This window comes from Rhincodon typus, chromosome 2, assembly GCF_021869965.1.
Source record: "Rhincodon typus isolate 14 chromosome 2, sRhiTyp1.1, whole genome shotgun sequence".
NCBI classification, from domain to species: domain Eukaryota; kingdom Metazoa; phylum Chordata; class Chondrichthyes; order Orectolobiformes; family Rhincodontidae; genus Rhincodon; species Rhincodon typus.
Genome location: NC_063333.1, coordinates 109,389,986 through 109,412,191, shown reverse-complemented (window position 1 = coordinate 109,412,191; position 22,206 = coordinate 109,389,986). Strand labels below are relative to the sequence as shown.

At 41.6% G+C, this 22,206-nt stretch overlaps 1 protein-coding gene across 3 annotated transcripts in view; it reads right to left on the bottom strand.

Annotated features, from left to right (window-relative positions):
• The window catches only part of retreg1 (reticulophagy regulator 1), a 167,893-nt gene that overhangs the window by 10,330 nt on the left and 135,357 nt on the right, over window positions 1-22,206 (bottom strand). For all 3 annotated transcript variants that reach the window (XM_048611916.1, XM_048611923.1, XM_048611932.1), the window contains 3 exons: window positions 6,438-6,575; window positions 3,996-4,069; window positions 476-599 (listed from right to left, as the gene is read on the bottom strand). In XM_048611916.1, coding sequence (XP_048467873.1) covers window positions 476-599; window positions 3,996-4,069; window positions 6,438-6,575 — 336 coding nt within the window. The remainder of the gene's footprint in view (window positions 1-475; window positions 600-3,995; window positions 4,070-6,437; window positions 6,576-22,206) is intronic.

The window sequence follows — 22,206 nt, the reverse complement described above, 5'->3', positions numbered from 1 at the left end:
TGACTTTTCCCCACAATGAAGGCTGGACAGATGTATGCCTTGCTAAAAATAGCTCAATTTAAAATGCAATTCCTTAGGATTTGACATGGAGGTAAACTATCCAACCTGCCAATATACAATTCCATCATGTAGCTAGTCACAATAATTCTGAACAAGTTTGATTTGTCTAGACAATTAACTAAATAACTGGCTATTTAACACACATTCACAACTGTGAACGTGGCATTCCCAGGACACTACCAACCATTAAATAGCACATTTTTGCTCCTTCCATTTAAAAATTCCAGCAAAATCATGGAAAATGTCTTCAAAGGCTAAGTACTTCCTCAAATTTGTGGCATCTCCACTTCTCTACAAAACATCATAAAGGTTGAAAACTCTTGTATTATATTATGTTTTAATTTGCTTTATTTCATATTACATAAAAACATGGTCTTTATTTTATATTTTCAATATTAGAAAAAATTCACTGTACCATCTGAGGCATCTGTCTGTGGGGTATGACCTCCTGACAAGTTAAAGGTTCCATTTTCTGTCCATGTTTCTGAAGGTTCGGTGTCAGAAATACATAGTTCTTTGCCAGCTCCTGAACTGCTTACCTACAAAATGAAAGTAGAAAAACCAGGACATAAGGTTCTTGTAACAGTCATAAATCCTCTTCTGCAAACTGCTCCAACCCAAATAACTGCTTTAAGATCCTTGTTCTCACTTTAAAAACCTTCCTTGGCTGTTACCCACCACTGATCTCGAAGAAACTTGTGAATAGCCATAGCTGCTCCAAAACAAGTTCAATCATCGCTGCCCACTCAATTTTGTTTATCATCCTGAACTTCCTGCCTAATTCCCTTCCTTCTTTCAAACGTCTCCTGAAAATAATTCTCTTTGTGCTTTGATTCATCACTTTCTGTTTGCATAATTCCTCCTTACTTGAAGTTCACTTTCTTCCTTTGCCCAACGGACCTTTCTGTATATGAGTGCAAAAAACATTTAAACTGCTGGTGTTCTGCACAATGTACAGTAACAGCTGAACAAACGGAAAATTGGGGCATCTGTAATTTAAAAAATGCTCTTGTAATTCCTGTGCTTACAATCTTCACTCTGATTTTATCAGAATAAGTAGATAAGAGATTGGTGAGTGAGGAGTTCAGTGAGAGAGTGGGGTTGCGGAAAGGGTGCTTCTTTCTTCTGTTTTCACCCTCATCTGGTCTTTCTCTTGGTTCAGCAGAATGAGCTGGTGGTAACAGAAAAGCTATTTACTTACAATAAGTAGACTGTATGGAAGGGCAGTGTGGCTGAGTGGAACAGACAGCATGTCCGAACAAAAACAGGAGTTGCTGGAAAAGCTCAGCATTTGTGAAGAAAAAATCAGAGTTAACATTTTGGGTCTAGTGACCCTTCCTCAGAACTGAGGGTGGCTGGGAAACGTCAGTTTATATGGAGAAAATAGGGAGGGGGTGGGGTAGGGAGTAAACGATAGGATAGACCCTAAAGAGAGAGAAGAATACTTGGACAGACAAAGGAGTTGATAACGATCTGGCTGGGATGGTGGATAGTTGGTAATGGGGACTCTTAGTGACTAACAAACAAGTGGTGTGTAATGGCAGGCTATGTGATAACAAGGCCTGGTGTGTGAAGTAGGAGGCTGGGACATGGGAGAGTTCATAGAACATAGAACATAGAACAGTACAGCACAGTACAGGCCCTTTGGCCCATGATGTTGTGCCGACCTATTATTCTACTAAGATCAATCTACCCTGCATACCCTACATTTTACTATCCTCCATGTGCCTATCCAACAGTCGCTCAAAAGTCTCTAAAGTATCTGACTCCACTACCACTACCAGCAGCGCATTTCACATACCCAACACTCTCTGTGTAAAGAACTTACCTCTGACATCTCCCCTATACCTTCCTCCAATTACTTTAAAATTATGCCCCCTCGTAATAGTCATTTCCACCCTGGGAAAAAGTCTCTGACTATCCACTCTATCTATGCCTCTCATCATCTGGTAAACCTCTATCAAGTCACCTCTCATCCTTCGTTCCAATGAAAAAAGCCCTAGCTCCCTCAACCTTTCATCATAAGACCTGCCCTCCAGTCCAGGCTGCATCCTGGTAAATCTCTTCTGCACCCTCTCTGAAGCTTCCACATCTTTCCTATAATGAGGTGACCAGAACTGAACACAAGTTCAGGCCCTAAAATTATTGAACTCGATATTGAGTCCAGAGGGCTGCAGGGTCCCCAAGTGGAAAATGAGGTGTTGTTCTTCCAGCTTGCATTGAGCTTTGCCAGAACATGCAGCAAGCCAGAGACAGAGTTGTTGGCCAGGGAACAGGGTGATGCATTAAAGTAGCTTGCAACAGGTAGTTCAGGGTCTTTTTTGTGAACAGAACATAGATGTTCTGCGAAGGGGTCACCCAGCCTACGCTTTGTTTCCCCAATGTAAAGGAGACCACATTGTGAGCAGCGAATGTAGTAGTCTAGATTCTGGGATGTGCAGGTGAAGTGTTGCTTCACCTGGAAGGTATGTTTGGGCCCTTGGATAGTGGGCAGGAGGAGGTAAATGAGCAGGTGTTGCACAGGCAACAGGTAATTCAGGGTCTTTTTTGCGAGTAGAACGTAAATGTTCTGCGAAGTGGTCACCCAGTCGAAGTCATAGATGTACCATATTTTCTAGAAAAACTATTCTGTAGGAGTGCCAACGGTTGCACAAGCTCAACCTACAGATTTCGGAATTTGATTCAGTAACTGGAGTCACAGTGGTGACTACAGTTTTCAAAATTCTCTCAGTGCGGTACTGAGAGAATGTAAGCAAAATCTTTTAAATTTTGATGATATTTTAGGAGTAAATTGCTGCAGATCCTGGAATCTGAACTGGAAACAAGAAGTGATGGAGATCATTGCAGGTCAGGCAGCATCCATGATATTTTGACTGTCTTTCCAACATGCTCCAAGTCCTCATAGCAGCATACTAAATGGTCATGCCAATGTACTAATATTATTTGTAGCTCTTAATGTAGCTCTTATAATTCAATTATGCTTATCGCAGATCACGTAACATAAATATTCAGGTTGGGGTGTGTATAAATCAAGTACCCATTTGATCACCATGCCATTCACCTCCTTAAATATGTATATTATCCATCATAGGCACATAGTGGCAACAATGTGTACCATCACAATTTTAGAAGGATGTGAATGCATTAGAGAATGTGCAAAAAAGGTTTGAGAGAATTGTTCCAGAGGTGAGGGACTTATGTCGATTACTTGGAGAAGCTGGGGTTCTTCTTTGGGAAAAAGAGGGTTAAAAACATTTGGCAGAAGTATTCAAAATCATGAGGGGTCAGGACAGTGTGGATAGCATGAAATTGTTTCCATCGGTGTATGGATGCTGAATGTGATTGGCAAAAGAAGCAGTGACATAAGATAAGATCTTTTACACAGTGAGTTATTTGGATCTGGAATGCACTGCCTAAGAGTGCATTGGAGGCAGAATCAATTGTGACTTTCCAAAGAGAATTGAATCAGTAGCTTAAGAGGAAATATATGCACATTGAGAAGGAAAGGGCAGGAGAGCGAGACTCTCGCAAAGGGCCAGTATAGACAAATCAACTTAGCCTCCTTCTGTGCTGTAACCATTCTACACACTGCAACGACTTACAAGCCTCTTTCAACAGCACTTCCTAAACACAAGATCTCTAGTTTAGAAAGAAAATTTCAGCAGCAGACATGCGGAACATCATCGAATTCAAGACACCTACCATCTTGACTTGAAGTTACGCCATTTTTCCTTCATTTATCATTAAGTCAAGAACCTGGAATTCCAAACCTAACAGCACTACAGTTGTACCTACAGCACATGTACTGTAGTGGTTCAAGAAGGCAGCTCACTTGCCACCTTCTCAATGATGTTTAGGGATAGGAAACAAATGCTGGCCCTGCCAGTGACATTTACATCCCAAAAACAATTAAAAAATAGGAAACATTTTCAAACCTTGGGACAAAGACCAGATGTATCCACTTCACTCTCATCTTCTGACTTTCTTTCAGCCAATTGCTTCTGCTTCACTACAAGTCAAGACATACAACAGGTAAGTGTAGCAAGTGTCATAGAAAAACTAATTTGCCCTTTAGATAACAAAGTTCAAAAGAAGGAAGAAGTCAACATCCAGTTATGAGGAACGACTGAGATAAAAAATGAGTAATTTTCAAAAATTTATCAATAATTGACATTTTGATAGAAAAGTAGCTTCAAAAGTAGTGACCAACAACTTTATTGATTCACTCATTTTTAGCATTTAACAACTCAGCCAAACAAGGTCAATGTTTGAAACAAATTATTCAGTCTTGGTACAAATGTATGCAAATAAGTTTTTTTATTATCGTTCAAATTTGAAAATCCATGTTTTTGTAAGGGCAATTGGTACAACATAACTTAGAATCCTTGGTTGAGGAAAAAGGCAGGTATTCCAGAAGTGATAGTGTGGAAGGTTGTGTCATCAGAACAGATTGAGAATGGGCCTCCTGTACATTGAGAACGGAGAAACTTGGAAATTGGAAAACTGGGAGAACCTCTTGTCCTCATCTTCCAGCCCACCAATCACAGCATTCAACTGATCATCCTCTACTGTTTTTGACAGCTCTAGCATGATGCAACCACAAAACAGATTTTCCCCTGCCTTCCCCTTTTTGTTGGGACCGTTCCTCCAATGACAACATAGTTCACTATGTAGTCACATGCTCTCCCTTCCCCATGACACCTATGGCAAACGTAGGAGATACTACATCTGTCCTTTTACCTCGTCTCATTTCTCTTGGTTCGAATCCCACCATGGCAGATAGTGGAATTTGAATGCAATTTTTGAAAAATTGTCAATTGTCAGAAAAACCCCCTGATTCACTAATGTCCTTTAGGGATGGAAACTACTATCTTTACCTTGATGGCTTGCATGGCTGTGGACCCACATCCCATGAATGAATTTAAAAAACTGTCCAAGGGCCCAAACACATTTTTGAATTGAAACAGTGATTTACCTTTAATTCTTTCAAATTAGTATATCACATTTGCTGCTCAGGATATGGCCAAACATAAACTTCCAACTGAACAACTCAAAGGCCAGGTAAGAACCTCATTCAAGTTTTATGGGCAATCACTCACCCGATGACAACGTTTCTTGGCATCACTCTTGACGATACACTAATCCACTGAAAACATTTCCCAGAATACTGGAGCAATGGTCAAGATGAGGGTGAATCTAATTTCAGAAACTGATACGTGCCACCAGGGGCACCAAAGCCAGCACACTGGGCATTACCTCACATGCCCTGGTCTATTCAACAGTAGTGTACTGCTGCTCAACCTGACTCAGGAGAATCATATTAATGTGGGAGATGTCCACCTCTGGGAGGTTGAGAGGATTTTTCCTGAAATATTGAGACTAACCTAGCTACCACATATTGAAGCCCTTGATGTGTGCAGGGAAAACAAACTCCTCAAAACAGCACCACTGGTGAAGTCTCAGGTTTCAGCCTTCCATCTGGACAATGGAAAATCTGGACAATGCTCAAAATACAAGATGTAATTCACACCAACATCAGGAACAACAGTATCAGGAATTCATTGCAGCTCCTACAGACAGCTTCCAAACCGATGGACTCTACCACCTAGATCTCTAAAGCAGATATGACAGTGCACCTTAGGTGCAATACCACAGAATTACCCACTACAATAGAGTTTAGCTCATAACCAAAATATTGCTACCAAATCTCTCTCCTCATAATCTGTGCATCAAATAACTGAGTAAATTGGGGAAACAGGGTGAAACAATATACTTGGGGTGAGAAGGCTAAGTGGTAGTACTAAGTCCTGAATCAGCAGACCATGAATTTTAACCCCACTTCAGGCTGACTCTTTAGGAAGGAGTAATGAAGGAGAGCCACATGGTAGAAGTTTTGGGTGAGAAGTTAAACTGAAATCCCATCTATCTTCTCAGATGGACGTACTTGATAATTTGTTATCGTCAAGGAGGATCAAGGGAGTTCTCCCATTGTCTAGCTCAACATTTATTGTTAAACTAACATCATTAAAACAGAATATCTGGTAACTTATCTATTTTCTAGTCATTTATGTATTTTCTGTCGCAAACCAAGTGATGTTTATCCCACATTACAATAGTGACTACTGCTGAAAGAATTTATTTGGCTCCTAAGGTCTTGGAAAAAACTATTTAAATGCAACTTCTTTCTTCATTTCTTGCATTGTTAGGAAGATTACCAAACTAGGATGTGTATTAGAAAAAAAACAACACAATAAAATTTTGCTTCTTAATTTTGCTCCATTAAATTAGCAGATTGTAATAAATTTGAGATAATCTCAGCATATGTTATACATCTTTTTGATACATAGCTTAAAAAGTAAAGGTAGAATTGTTCTTACTTTGCTGTCTTGCTTGCAAATGTTGTACATAGTCCTTAAGACCAAAATCCAATCGCTGCAGAACTGGGTCGATCTTGTTGTAAATACTTTGCCCGAAGTCACAAGAGCTTACTAAAGGCCACAACAGAATAGATAATACTGTAAAGCCAAACAAGAAACAAAAATGTTATGTGTGATATCACATTTTGACATCATTTAATAAAGAAAAAAAGCAGATATTTTGCAATTGATGGTGGAGGTTAACTTCATATGTGACTCTATGATTCTAGTGTTACTAGTGCTGAAGTTTATTTTTGCTCATTGTTATATTCAGATATAGTGAAACTCGCTTATATGACTACTACTACTCAATACTAGGCCAACAGTATAAATTCTACATATGGTTAGGAACATATTTTATTGCATTGGATCTTTGTCAAGACAAATCATAACATAGCATCAAGAACAATTTATGTTTACTTCCCAAAAGAGTCAGAGTCATATAGCATAGAAACAGGCTCTTCCACCTACCATGTCTATGATAAGCAACATACACCAAACTATACTAAAACCATTTACGTGCACTTGGTCCGTAGCCTGCTGTGGCCTGGAATTTAAGTGCTCATCCAGATGTTTTTTAAAATGCTGCGAGTCCTGCCATTTACCTCTAACTATTCCTGGTCACACCATTAAGGTGACGTTTTAATAGGAATTCCAATGTTGATCACATCACTAACCTGTAACAGCTCCCTGTCACCACCAAAATAAACAATTAGTTTTCCAGTTCTGAGATCAGCTCAAATAAATATATAAACAGCAGAAACCTATCTAAAGACAATTTATCCGAATTTATTAAAATACATTCCTGATTTCACAAAAAATTCCTGTTCTATTAGAATTTTGTAAAGAATTAAAGATATTATAAAATTTTCCTTACTTTTCACTTAAACAACTTTATCCATTCACATGTCTTAAAATAATAAATACCTCCACATCTCTTAGACATGAATAGCTGCTGTTTTCTCCAAGGTACCAAAAGAGCCTCATTATATTGAAATATATATTTAATATCCTAAAGCTCCAATCTCGCGTGCATCTCCAGACAATAGTACCTCCAGATGTCATTCTTTGATACCGATGTCAATTCATTCTAAGCATGTTCCAAATTGTTCCTTAACCTATTTGTCATTTAAGTAATAAAGTTAAGTACTGTCTAATGTATCTCAGCCTGTGTTTAAATAATTATTACTACTGTGTGGGCTTCAAAAGGAGAGAGATCCATCTTCGCAGTTAAATAACACACAGTTATTTTTCCTATCAAGCCTAAATCTAATAATATCTATCCTATATCCTGAGCATTTCTATATTCTTTTCAAAATACTTTTCCTTAAGGTTTGGCCTTAAGGTAAGTGATACTCTTGTTCAAGAATTTTTCCCAACTGTGTCCCAAACAGATATGAATACAGAGATAGTAAGAACTGCAGATGCTGGAGAATCCGAGACAACAAGGTGCAGGGCTGGATGAACACAGCAGGCCAAGCAGCATCATAGGAGCAGAGAGGCTGACGTTTCGGGCCTAGACCCTTCATCAGAAAAGGGGGAGGGGAAGGGGGTTCTGAAATAAATAGGGAGAGAGTGGGAGGCGGATAGAAGAGGGATAGAGGAGAGGATAGGTGCAGAGGAAACAAACAGGTTGAAGAGGCAGGGATGGAGCCAGTAAAAGTGAGTGTAGGTAGGGAGTTAGGAAGGGGATAGGTCAGTCTAGGGAGGACGGACAGGTCAAGGGGGCGGGATGAGGTTGGTCGGTAGGAGATGGAGGTGCGGCTTGAGGTGGGAGGAGGGGATAGGTGGGAGGAAGAACAGGTTAGGGAGGCAGGGACGAGCTGGACTGGTTTTGGGATGCGGTAGGGTCTCTCCCCTTCCTGGACCTCTCTGTCTCCATATCGGGCAGCCACCTAGAAACCGATATTCATTTCAAGCCCACCGACTCCCACAGCTACCTAGAATACTCCTCCTCCCACCCACCTTCCTGCAAAAATGCCATCCCCTATTCCCAATTCCTTCGCCTCCGCCGCATCTGCTCCCAGGATGAGGCATTCCACTCCCGTACATCTCAGTTGTCCTCGTTTTTCAAGGACTGTAACTTCCCCCTGCTCGGTGGTCGAGAACGCCCTCAACCGTGTCTCCCACATCTCCAGCACCTCATCCCTCACACCCCGTCCACGCAATAAGAACCAAAAAAGAATCCCCCTCGTCCTCACGTACCACCCCACCAACCTCCGGATCCAATGCATCATCCTCTGACACTTCCGCCATCTGCAATCCAACCCCACCACCAAAGACATCTTTCCCTCCCCACCCTTATCTGTTTTCCGGAGGGACAACTCTCTCCGTGACTCCCTTTCCGCTCCACACACCCCTCCAGCTCCACCACACCCGGCACTTTTCCCTGCAACCGCAGGAAGTGCTACACCTGCCCCCATACCTCCTCCCTCACCCCCATCCCAGGCGCCAAGAAGACTTTCCACATCAAGCAGATGTTCACCTGCACATCTGCCAATGTGGTATACTGCATCCGCTGTACCCGGTGTGGCTTCCTCTACATCGGGGAAACCAAGAGGAGGCTCGGGGACTGCTTTGCAGAACACCTACGCTCGGTTCGCAATAAACAACTGCACCTCCCAGTCATGAACCATTTCAACTCCCCCTCCCATTCCTCAGATGACATGTCCATCCTGGGCCTCCTGCAGTGCCACAACGATGCCACCCAAAGGTTGCAGGAACAGCAACTCATATTCCGCTTGGGAACCCTGCAGCCCAATGGTATCAATGTGGATTTCACAAGTTTCAAAATCTCCCCTCCCCCTACTGCATCCCAAAACCAGTCCAGCTCGTCCCTGCCTCCCTAACCTGTTCTTCCTCCCACCTATCCCCTCCTCCCATCTCAAGCCGCACCTCCATCTCCTACTGACCAACCTCATCCCGCCCCCTTGACCTGTCCGTCCTCCCTGGACTGACCTAGCCCCTTCCTAACTCCCTACCTACACTCACCTTTACTGGCTCCATCCCCACCTCTTCGACCTGTTTGTTTCCTCTCCACCTATCCTCTCCTCTATCCCTCTTCTATCCACCTCCCACTCTCTCCCTATTTATTTCAGAACCCCCTTCCCCTCCCCCTTTTCTGATATATGAATACAGGCCTGATTTTAGCTGTTCCAAGGCAGCATTACCTTCCTTGGATTAACTGAAGCCAGGTTCATGATCCAATGTGAACAATACCTAACCTGCTGCCATCCTCCACTTATCACTACAACAAATACATTTCCCCTTCCTTCCCTACCATGATTGGATCAGAGCTTTAGGGTCTTCAGCATTTCTGTACATCTTAAATTAACACATCCAGTGGAAAAACCTTGATTATAATTTAAAGTATAGTCAACTAATTTAAATGTCGTTTCCCCAAATTATTACTGGTTAAACTATGTGAATAAATGCCATGAAGACCGCAAGGACTAACCTCTGATATTCCACTCTGAGTTGGCTGCATCTTTTCTGAGCTGACTGCCTTATCAACAAGCTTACTGAGAATGCAGACCTTGTTCCCCAATGCCAAAGTAGTACATGCAGTGCAGTACCCATCAGCTCTCTCTCTACAAACATCAAACCAGCAATCCCTTGGTCCTACTACCTATTACTATCACACTGACAGAGTATTATTCCACTCTAGTACTTCCACACATCATCTCACCCTGCGTTACCATAGTCCAGCAACCTCTTCTCAGTTTGACCATTTCTTAAGTTCTCCAGCTTTGCAAAATTCAGGTCTTTGTCCCCTTTGTGCTCCTCCAAGACATTCACATCTCATAACTGTCTTCCAAGAATGAATATTATCTTTCCTGAGTTACCAAACTCAAATAACCCTGCCAGCAGCCTTTTACCATTAAACAGATTTCTTTCCTGACTACCTGTAAGCTGTAACATCTTCCCATATTTGTCTGTATATTGAGTCATTAACTGCAAAGTTTGGTTAATTATTTTAAAACTAAATAAGATTTATAGTTTGGAAGCAAATTTAGATATAACATGCCTTGTGAGCTGATAAATAACACACACGTTATTCAGCAATGAAAATTTAATTTGTCTGAATGACGGCAAATCTAATTGTTTTTGTGGATAATAACGTAAAACTCTGCATCTGAACGTGAAAAAGTAATATTAAATGAGGTTGGTGGATATATTATAAGTCTTGTGTAAAATTGATAATTTCAATGACAAAATTCCATAAATTATTGCAACATATGCAAATTTAATCTGGCACTCTTGCGTCACTCTTCTTGCATGTTTTATAACTACATACCTCTTAAAAAGAATCACATACCTTTCTAAAACCTATTGTTGTGATGCTCTTTAAGTATGTATCTCAATATTAAGAAAACTGAAAACTCATTTTGTGATTATTTAAAGCAAGACACAGATAGTACACAGGGTGTTAGCATGGAAAAAGAAGGAACACCATTACAGATATTGGAAGAATGTCATTTCTGCAATCAGTATTCAATAACTTAACAAATCCTTTTTTGCTGCAGCACAGACAACACACCAATTTTTGTCTGACCTGCTGTTTCAGACCATTTCAGCAAACAGCCAGCCAAGCATAATAGCACAAGTTAAAATCAACCTTGCACTTCTTAAAGAGGAGGTGCACTGCATTTTGAAAGGTTCTGGAAGTCACATGGGAAAAGGACCTGACCTGGATTAAGGCAAAAACATGAGAATCAGCAACTTCTCAATTTTTCAAATGCTGCACTGGAAGTCTTGGTGGCGAAGATGCTAAGAAGCAGAAGCGTCTATATCTATAGGGCACACACTCAAAAGGCAGATGAATCAGAAAGAGGTAGGAATTTACTTTGAAAGTCAAACCCCAACAACTGTGTGGCAAGAGATCCAAAGTCTTAACAGATATTATTGAAAAAAGACTCCACAAAAATGGAAATAGAAGCTATATATACTCCTACACAATTTCTTGTACTGAAAGCCAAATACATTAATACACAGGCGCCTGTTAATTGCAGATAGAAAGAATAGGTACATCTTCAGTGTCTCCTTCAACGTTCCAAAATGGGTAACAGGTGTTCTCTGGTTTCTCAGGGCAAGGCCTTCACCAGCCAAAACTTACTTGCCAATATTTAAACAAAGGGGCAGTTAACTGTCAGTTATCATTAATTTGTGCATTCTCTACAGCAACACTTCTACCAATCTGTTATCAGGCAATCAGTATTTTCCTCTAATACAATATAAATGCTGACTTCACTTTACATTCGTGTATCTTGCAAATAGAGTCACAGAGTAATATAGCATGGAAACAGGCCCTTCGGCCCAAACTGGTCCATGCTGCCCACTCAGCTAGTTCTAAATACTCACATTTAGTCCATATTCCTCTAAACCCTTTTCATCCATGTACCTAGCCAAATGATTTTTAAATGCTACTATTGTACCCACCTCAACCACACTTTCTGGCAGCCCATTCCATATACACACCACTCATTGCGTGAAAAAGTTGCCCCTCAGGTCCTTCTTAAATTTTTTCCCTCTCACCTTAAACCTATGCCCTCTAGTTTTCAATTTCCCATCCCTGGGAAAAAGACTATATGCATTCATCCTATCTATGCCCCTCTTAATTTTATACACCTCAATAAGGTCACCCCTCATTCTCCTAAGTTCCAAGGAATAAAGTCCTATCCCAGCCAACCTCTCCCTATAACTCAGGCCTACAAGTCCTGGCATATTCCTTGTAAATCTTCTTTGCACACTTTCCAGTTTCACAATGTCTTTCCTATGGCTGACCAACACTGTAAACAACACTCCAAGTATGGCCTCACCAACGACTTATACAACTATAACATAACATCCCAACTCCTATACTCAGTGCCTCAACCGATGAAGGCCAATATGCTAAATGCCTTCTTCACCACCCTGTCCACCTGTGATGTCACTTTCAACGAACTATGTACTTGTACTCCTAGGTCCCTCTATTGCACAATACTCCTCAGGACCTTACTATTTACTATATAATCCTACCTTGGTTTGACTTTCCAAAATGCAACACCTCATACTTATCTGCATTGAATTGCATTTGCCAATCCTCAGTCCACTTCCCCATCTGATCAAGATCCCTCTGCAATTTTTGGTAACCTTCTTCACTATCAATGACACTTCATAATTTTGTATCATCTGCAAACTTACTCATCATGCCTTGTACATTCACACCCAGATCATTTATGTAAATAATAAATAACAAAGGTTCCAGCACCAACCCTGTGGCACACCACTAGTCACAGGCTTCCAGTCTGAGAAACAACCTTCAATGTTCACTCTCTGCTTCCTACCATCGAGCCAATTTTGAATCCAATTAACTAGCTCTCCCTGGATCCCATGCGACCTTGTGCGGGACCCTGTCAAAGGCCTTACTAAAGTCCACATGGACAACATCCACTGCCCTACCCTCATCTATCCTCTTGGTTACCTCTTTGAAAAACACTAAAAGATTTATCAGACATGACTTACCATGCACAAATCCATACTGACTATCCCTAAGCAGACATGGACTATATAAATGTTGATTGATCCTGTCCCTCAGTATCCTCTCCAATAACTTACCTACCACTGATGTCAGGCTCACTGGCTTGTCTTTGCTACCTCCCTTAAGCAATGGAACAAAATTAGCCAGAGATAGTAGGAACTGCAGATGCTGGAGAATCCGAGACAACAAGGTGCAGGGCTGGATGAACACAGCAGGCCAAGCAGCATCATAGGAGCAGAGAGGCTGCCAAGCAGCATCATAGGAGCAGAGAGGCTTCTGATGAAGGGTCTAGGCCCGAAACGTCAGCCTCTCTGCTCCTATGATGCTGCTTGGCCTGCTGTGTTCATCCAGCCCTGCACCTTGTTGTCTCGAACAAAATTAGCCACCTTCCAGTCTTCTAGAACTTCACCAGTGACCAAAGGTGAAGCAAAAATCTCTGCAAGGGCTTCTGCAATTTCTTCCCAAGCCTCCCACAACATCCAAGGATGGACTTGATCAGGCCCAGGGGATTTATCCACCTTAATGCACTTTAAGGCTGCAAACACCTCCTCTCTGGTAATGTGTATGCGGTCCAAAGCATCAACACTTGTTTCCCTTATCTCCTTAGTATCCATGATTCCCTCCTCCATAAACACGGAGGAGAAATATTCATTAAAAGTCTCCCCCATCTCCTGTGACTCCACACATAGATGGTCATGCTGATCCTTAAGGGGACCTATTCTCTTCCTAGCTACCCTTTCACTCTTAATATAGCTATAAAACCTCTTGGGATTATCTTTAACTTAATCTGCTAGATCAATCTCATACCCTCTTTTTTGCTATTCTGATTTCCCTTTTAAGTGTGCTCCTACTTAAAAGTCATCTAGGGATTCACTTGAGCCCGACAGCTCAAAACCACTGTATGTCTTCTTCTTTTTCCTGACTAGAGCCTCAATATCCCTCATCAGCCATGGATCCCTAAACCTGCCAGCTTTTCCCTTCATCCTAACAGGGACATATGGTGCCTGGATTCTTGCTATCACACCTTTAAAAGCCTCCCATTTGCCAGTCATTCCTTTTCCTTCAAATAGACTCACCCAATAAACCTCAGTTAGATCCTGCCTAATGGCCCCAAAATTGGCCCTGCTCAAAACTAGGAGAGTTATGGTCACTGGACCCAAAGTGTTCTCCAACAGACACTTCTGTCACTTGCCTGGCCTTGTTTTCTAAGAGGAGGTCCAATGTTGCACCCTCCCAAGTAGGGCTGTCTATATATTGATTTAGAAAACGTTCCTGGACACATTTGACAAATTCCACCCTGTCCGGGCCTTTTACACTCTGGGTAGCCCAGTCAATACAGAGGAAATTAAAATTTCCAACCAATACTACTCTATTATTCCTGTAGGTATCTGTAATCTCTCTACACATCTGTTCCTCTAGTGCCTGCTGGCTATTTGGGGGTCTATAATACAGTCCCAACAGAATGACCATCCCCTTCTTGTTTCGAAGTTCTAACCATATGGACTCATCTGATGACCCCTTAAGAATATCCTGTTTAAACACTGTTATTATGTCTTCCCTTATCAAAAGGGCAAGTCCCCCTCCTCGCTTACTTGCACTTCTGTCATGCCTATAGCTTCTGTATCCTGGAACATTGAGCAGCCAGTCGTGCCCTTCTCTCAGTCATATTTCTGTTATGGCTATAATATCCCAGTCCCCAGAGCTAATCCATGCTCTGAGCTCAGCTGCCATACCAGTCAGGCCTTGTGCGTTGAAATAAATGCACTGTAAACCGGAAGTCTTTTCCCTCCCTTTACTGTGCCCCTGGCTATCCTGGAGAGTAAACTTGCTCTCGATGGCTAATGTATTTTCCCCTGAATTCTCAATGGCCCCTCTCTTATTCAGAGCTCCACACCCCTGCCAAACTATTTTAAACACTCCTGGCTACCACTAGCAAATCTCCCCGCAAAGATACTGGACCCCCTCCAGTTCAAGTCAACCCGTCCCTCTTGCACAGTTTGCCTCTACCCCAGAAGAAATCCCAATGATCCAAGAACTGATAACCTTGTCCCCTATACCAGCTCCTCAGTCACGCATTCATCTGGCCTACCTTTCTATTTCTATCCTCACAGGTGCATGGCACTGGGAGTAATCTGGAGATCATTATCCTTGAGATTTCTGAAGAAGGGTCTAGGCCCGAAACGTCAGCCTTCCTGCTCCTCTGATGCTGCTTGGCCTGCTGTGTTCATCCAGCTCTACACCTTGTTATCTCACATTACCCTTGAGGTCCTGCTTTTTAACTTCTTACCTAACTCCTTATACTCGTTTCGCAGGACCCCATCCCTTTGTCTACCCTATGTCATTTGTATCGAAGTGCACATTGACCTCTGGCTGCTCACCCTACCCTTTAGAATGTTGCCCCTCCCCCTTCAAATTGTCCTGATGAGTGCAAAATGAAAGATTTGACAAAATGTTTTTTCAGCAATACTTGCTTCTGAACTATCAAATGACTGTTAGACTTCATGAGCAGTCAAGGTCAGTGAATCCATCTATAAATCTACTAACTGCATTGCTGGCTTCAGAATATGCTCAATTTACTGCACCCTCCATCACTCTCACCTACCAATTTCCATCTGTTAGGGCTCATGCCTGTTACACCCATTGAGTCTTTTTTAAACACAAGATTTATTATGACAAGGAAGGTATACAAAGTATTAGTAGGATTTATCAATATTAGTAAGGTTTATTAATATTGGTAAAATTTAATAATAGTGGGAAGGCAAGTTATCATTTAAAACAGTGCGAATTGGGAGAGAGGCAGAGACAAAATTTAAAAACCCGGATAATACATTAGTACAGATTCTTTATCCACACGTCTAAAAATCAAAAGGACCTAAAAACTAATAAAACTGAAAGTGGATGCAAACGGACCTGCAGACATACTGAGTTTGGGCCCTTTGGTAAAAAAAAAATTCAGTTTTAGGTCTATCTGGGTTAAGCAAAGCTTTTTTTCTAAAAGGGCCCAAACAGAATCGAGCAGACCTGAATTGACTTATGATGGACTTAAGCATAAATGCAAGTCTTTCAGTGATTGTTTTGTGCTTGATCCTTCTCTTCTACACACCTGTTCACACATGTGATTGCTAACAGTTGGGTGCAACCATCACATGTGGTTACAACCATTCTGAATTATTTAACTAATTCGTTAAGCAAGGTGACAGTTTTTCCAACACAGTCAACAGAACTCAACAGGTTCCAGAAACTCTTGCGAGATTCAAAATCTGTTTCTTTGATCAATCAATCTGATGCACATTCTGCACTTTGCATTTCCTTAATGTAAAATTTGTCAAATTCACTGCGGTTATCAAGCTCAGGAATTCGAACAGACACTGTGGCCTTGATTTTAAACCTATTTGCTGAGTTAAAAGAGATGATTAAAACTTTACAAATCTATTACTGCTTTCTATCTGAAAACCAAAAATATCTTTTATCCGAGAAACAACTGGTCCTGAAGTATATGGGATACAGGGCAATATGTTGCTCCAGATGCAGTAAGAGGGACCTAATGGATGTCATTGTGAAACACATCTGCAGTAAGTGATTATAGCTCAAGGAGCTACAGCTCAGAGTCAATAAATTGAAGTCTAAGCTATAGCCAGTGATGCATTAACGATGGGGAATTTTACCTGGAAACTTTGTTCCAGAAGGCAGTAACACCACTTAGGCTAGGGTCTTCTGATTTGATGAATGGTCAGGAACAGGAATGAGGCTGGTAGGGGGACTGAGAATGTATAATAGGGGAAGTCTCAGCCCTTGTAATTGTCTAACAGGTTCAAGGTTCTTGCAGCTTGTGTGAGTGAGGATGAGGGTTGCAGGTTGGAAGAGCAAACTGAGTGCAAGAAGCCATTTAAGTCAGGGAGAAAATAGGAATGTTGTGGCGGCAATGATCAGTATAGTTAGATGCTTGTCCACAGATCACTGAAGGTGGGTGGGACAGGAGGTTAATAGGATAATTAAAACAACATAGAAGTCACTGTTTTTTTCAGTCGACAAGGTCAGAAATCACATGACACCAGATTATTGTCTAACAGGTTTATTTGAAAACACAAGCTTTCAGAGTCTTACTCCTTCTTTAGGTGTTAGTGAGAGAGGTAGTATCAGATACAGAATTTATAAGTAATAGATCAAATCATTAATGAGGACGTACTAAACAAACCTAAGATGCTATTAAATCTTTAATCAGTTAGAAGGTTTTAATTGATTAATACGTATATGTGAATCCCCAAATTCCTTTCAAGTCCCTGTCCTGTGAGAACCAAAGGTTTTATCAGTGTGAAAAGAAGGTTACATTTTAGGTCAGATAATGCATATTAGGTGACAGGCCTTGTTTGGAATCTGTTTGTGTTTTGGTTTGGAGTCACGCTGGTTTTATTTCCAAAGTAGGAATTTATAAAACGCTACATTTGACTGTCTATAAATTGTGAGCTTTTTGAACAAAATAGAATGTATCTGCAAATACAAATTCACCCCATAGATTCACATGTGTGTGCTTTTGTGAGGGAGAGCGGGTTTTCAGTCAAAGCAGAGATTTAGGGAAGTTATGTTGAAGCTGTACAGGACTTAGGACACAGCTGTGGTACTATTTTCTGGTCACTGCACTATAGGAAGGATGTGTTGGGCACAGAGGAGATTCACCAGGATGCTGCTGGGAATGGAACACCATAGCTTATGAAGGGAGGTTAGATAAGCTTGGGTTGTTTCTTTTGGAGCAGAGAAGGTTTTTGGGGTGAAGCTGGTAGTGTGTATAAGATTATGAGAGGCATAGACAGGATGGATAGAAAACAGCTGTCCCCCTTAGTTGAAGGGTCAGTTTCAAGGGGGCACACTTTTAAGGTGAAAAGCAGGAGGTTCAAAGAGGATTTGAGGAAATATGTTTTCACCCAGACAGTGGTAGGAGTCTGGAATGCACTGCCTGCGAGGGTAGTTCAGGTGGGAAACCTCAACCTTTAAAAAGTATTTCGATGAGCACTTGAAAAGTGTCATAACATTCAAGACTATGGGCCTGGCGCTGGAAAGTGGGACTAGTGTAGATTTAGTGTATTTTTGGCAGCACAGATTCATTAGGTGAAAGGGCCTCTTCTGTACTGTATCATTCTATGATAAGAGCTGAATGGCCTGCATACGTTCTTAAATCCTACTTTCCTACTCATACACTATACTGCATCCTCAGACAAGTGACTGCAAACCTCAGACCCACATCTGAGGCTGTATGCGCCACCAGACGTTCAACCATGATAGCCACATGCATCAAACAGACAGCATGATGCTCAGTTACATGCTGTGTTACTACTGAAGAACGAAGAAGTGCACAATCAGAAGCAGCAGGAGCTGGAAGTTAACAGGAAGATAACAGGCAGGGCTGCAAAGCCAGACTCCCATGGAAAAGCCTGTGGCTGAGGCCATGACCAGTAAGGGCACTGAAAACAAAGAGAATAACAGCATCCTCATACCTAATCCTCCTTTCAGGGCCCACATTCCACTCATCTCAGACTCCATTTAGATAGATATGCTGCGATTGGTGGAGGCATACATCCCTTCCTTTCTAGCCCTCTCTGCACCACAAGCTCATCATCACATCTTTCTTGTGTTATCCAGGATATTCTTGCCAAGTTGTGCAGAAATAGCAAGGAAACAATGATGATGGCAACACAGCACCATCACTTCATTCCCTCTTGCAGCTACTAATTCAGAGACTTTAGTTGTTCAAAAGAGGTGAATTCTATGCCAGTGGTCTGCAGCCAGGTTGAGATTGTTCATGAGCTATTTTGCAGAGAACCTCAAGGTATACTTGAAAAGGGAAACAGAAGAACAAAGTTAATGAAAATAAACAACAAAATATTTGATTCATTAGGAAACCTGTCAGAAAGACTGTGGTCAATGATGCAATCATTGAAAAATCCAGCATCAATTTTGCACAGGACTTTGCATGGAGCTGGTATACAAACCATTACCACACTTGTGAAACCAATCATGATTCATAAATACAGAGAAAATAGGAACAGGAGGAGGCTACTCAGCCATTCAATCCTTCTCTACCATTCAATATTTAGTGTTAGAAAGCCAAGGCCTTAGCTTTCATTTCAACTCAAGTAACTTACACTAGAATTCTGAATGTTCCAGTAGAGGCTCAGGTTGCAGTCTTGAAATCAACAAACAGTACAGTACAGCAGACAATTAGGAAAGCACATGGTATGTTGGGCTTTATTGCAAGGAGACTGGAAATGTTTGCTGATGACTGCAGTGTTTAGCACCATTCTCAACTGCCCAGATATTGAAGCAGTTAATGTCCATTTGCAGGAAAACCTGGGCAACATTCAGACTCGGGGTACAGCACAGAAAGTAGCAGTCACACCACAAACTGCCAGACAATGACCAACTTTAACATGAAAAAACTAACCTTTCTTGCTCTACATTTTACAGTATAATCATTGCTGAGCTCACTATCATCAACGTCTTTGGAGTTGCCATTGATCAAAAGCTTAATTGGACTAAACACATAAACTCTTTGACCATGACAGCAGGTCAGAATCTAGAAATTCTGTCTCACTCAACTCCTAACTCTCAAAAGCCTGTGCACCATCTACAAAGCAAGTCCAGTTTGTGATTTAATATTCTCTGCTTGTCTGGATTAGGACAGTCCCAACAAAACTTAAGAGGTTTAAGGAAGATACCAAGAACTACAGATGCTGGAGTCAGAGTCAACACAGTGTGGAGCTAGACAAACACAGCAGATCAGGCTACATCAGCGGAGTAGGAAAGTCGACATTTCGGGTTCTGAAGAAGGGTCCCGACCTGAAACGTCAATTTTCCTACTCCTCTGATGCTGCCTGACCTGCTGTGTTCCTCCAGCTCCACACTGTGTTGACTCAAGAGGTTTGATTTCATTCAGGACAAAGAAGCCTGCTTGATCAGTGCCCCATCCACCAATATACAGTGGCAGCATTGCAGCAACTCACCAAGGCTCATTCAGCAGTAACTTTCAAACCTGTGACCTTGAAACCTTAGAAGGATAAGCATGTGAACCCTACCACTTGTAAGTTTGAATCTAAGACATACACCATCCTAACAAGTATCACATTGCTGGGGAAAAATCCTGAAACTCCATTCCTGACTGTGCTATGGGTGCCTGCTAACATGAATTGCAGAGGTTCAAGAAGGGATATCATCACCAGTTTCTCGAGATGAGCAACAAATGCTGGCTTAGCTAACAAATTCAGAAGATTTGAGAGTCTTGGAATTCTGTTCCCAAGGGGCTTGACATTAAAAGATTGTTTTTTAAACTTTGAGGAAATCCAAAGATGAAAGGAAAGTGGCTATCAGCTATTATCTCATTGATAGGTCCAGCAGGCATGAAAGGCTAAATGGCTTATTCCTACATGTATTTCTTATCATTCTACATTCTTATGTAAGTTCACACTGCTTCATCATGGCTTTGGATTACAATGTACATAGTTGTTTGTGGGATTTTACACTGTCAATCTGTCCTCCAATAGAATTGTTGGGGTGCTGTTGCTGTATGGTTATAGCAGCTGTATGGAACAGAAATTTGATATCATAGAATCATGGAATCCCTACAGTGTGGAAACAGGCCCTTCGGCCCAACAGGAACAGAACAGGTTCTCAGGAACACAGCATTTGTCTTCCTGGCACTGTCAATGCCTTTGTTATTGCCTGTCAGCCAACAAGACCAGTCTGCTGCCACCCTTGCAAAGATACAACAATCCATAGCCAGGCCTTCTAGGTAGGTAACTGCTCAAGGTGAGCCTCTTAAGCTATTTTCAGTCTCTACCACTAGAAATCCACTGGTCATGCTGCATCTGCTAGGAATGCAGTACATAGGCCAGACATAGAAGGCATACACAAAGGAAATGCACAAGTGTGATTTGTTGAATTCAGCTTGTAACAGGGAAGGTATTTGTTTATTAATTGAGCTTAGAATATTGGGTGAGACGTAGCCAACGCAGTAACCTCACACAGAACAAAGACAATTGTGACTGTTACCAGTATGTGTCTATGGTCACACACAAGCTGCATGTTGGGGGAGTAAAATGTCTTTTGTTTCCAGTATTTATGAAATTGCATCATGGGGATGCCTTCAATGCTAGTGATGTCATCTGGTCACTCTACCGACTCTCTGGCAAGACAAAATGAAATGCCGTTAACTCGCAATGAATAGGAACCATTTGTAATGTTTGTCATGCAGCAGTGAACAGGAAACAACAAGATGTTGCAAATGTCTCCAGCTTGGAAGAAGACAGACACAAAGAACTTCACTGCCACGTTCAGCGAATAGCAATGTGGTCCTTTCCCTGGCTGAGGTGACAATTATGACTATGGAAGGTGGTAGATTTCACCAAGGCACTCTTGCTGGTATTTTCCTCACATTCCTGTATTCAGAAGGGAATGCCTATTAGAGGTCCTTGTGAGCAATTGTCTTTTGCAGAAACCTTGAAGTCAGTAAAAACTCTTTCAGCATCTGCTACACCATTCCCAGGGGACTAGAAAAAGCATCAAACATTTACAGAAATGAAGCAGCAGACAAAAAAAGCCAATTAACCTGTAAGTAATTAATGTGCTTTAAATAGATCATCAATAATTCCTGCTGCTGATCAAGTGTTCTGCTGTGCAAAGTTAAACAAGGCAGGTGGGAAGGAAAATTATTTGGAGCTTTGATCTCCAAAATGGCACTGCTAGTACCAAAATAGAGATGCACACTGATTGATGTCATGATGTACTTGCACTAAACGCTCTTACTGCTGTGTGGTAGTGTCCCTACTATTGGGTTAGTGAGTCTGGGCTCAAGTCCCACCTTGCCCTGGAGGGGTGTCACAACATGCATGAACCAATTGATTAAAAATCTGCCTGCGAGGCTTACTTCTGTTGGCCATTTCCTCTACATTCCCTAATGCCCCAAGTGTTTGCACACAGCAAATGCCATTTCAGATGTCAAATGGCACTTACTGCACTGAAACAACAAGCACAATTACAAGGGGGCACAGGTTCAAGGTCAGAGGGGGAAAGTTTAAGGGAAATGTGCAAGCGAAGTTTTTCACAGAGTGGTAGCGGCCTGGAATGCACTACCAGAAGAGGTGGTGGAAGCGGGCACATTGAAGACATTTAAGAGGCATCTAGATAGGTACATGAATAGGGAGGGAGTAGAGGGATACAGAT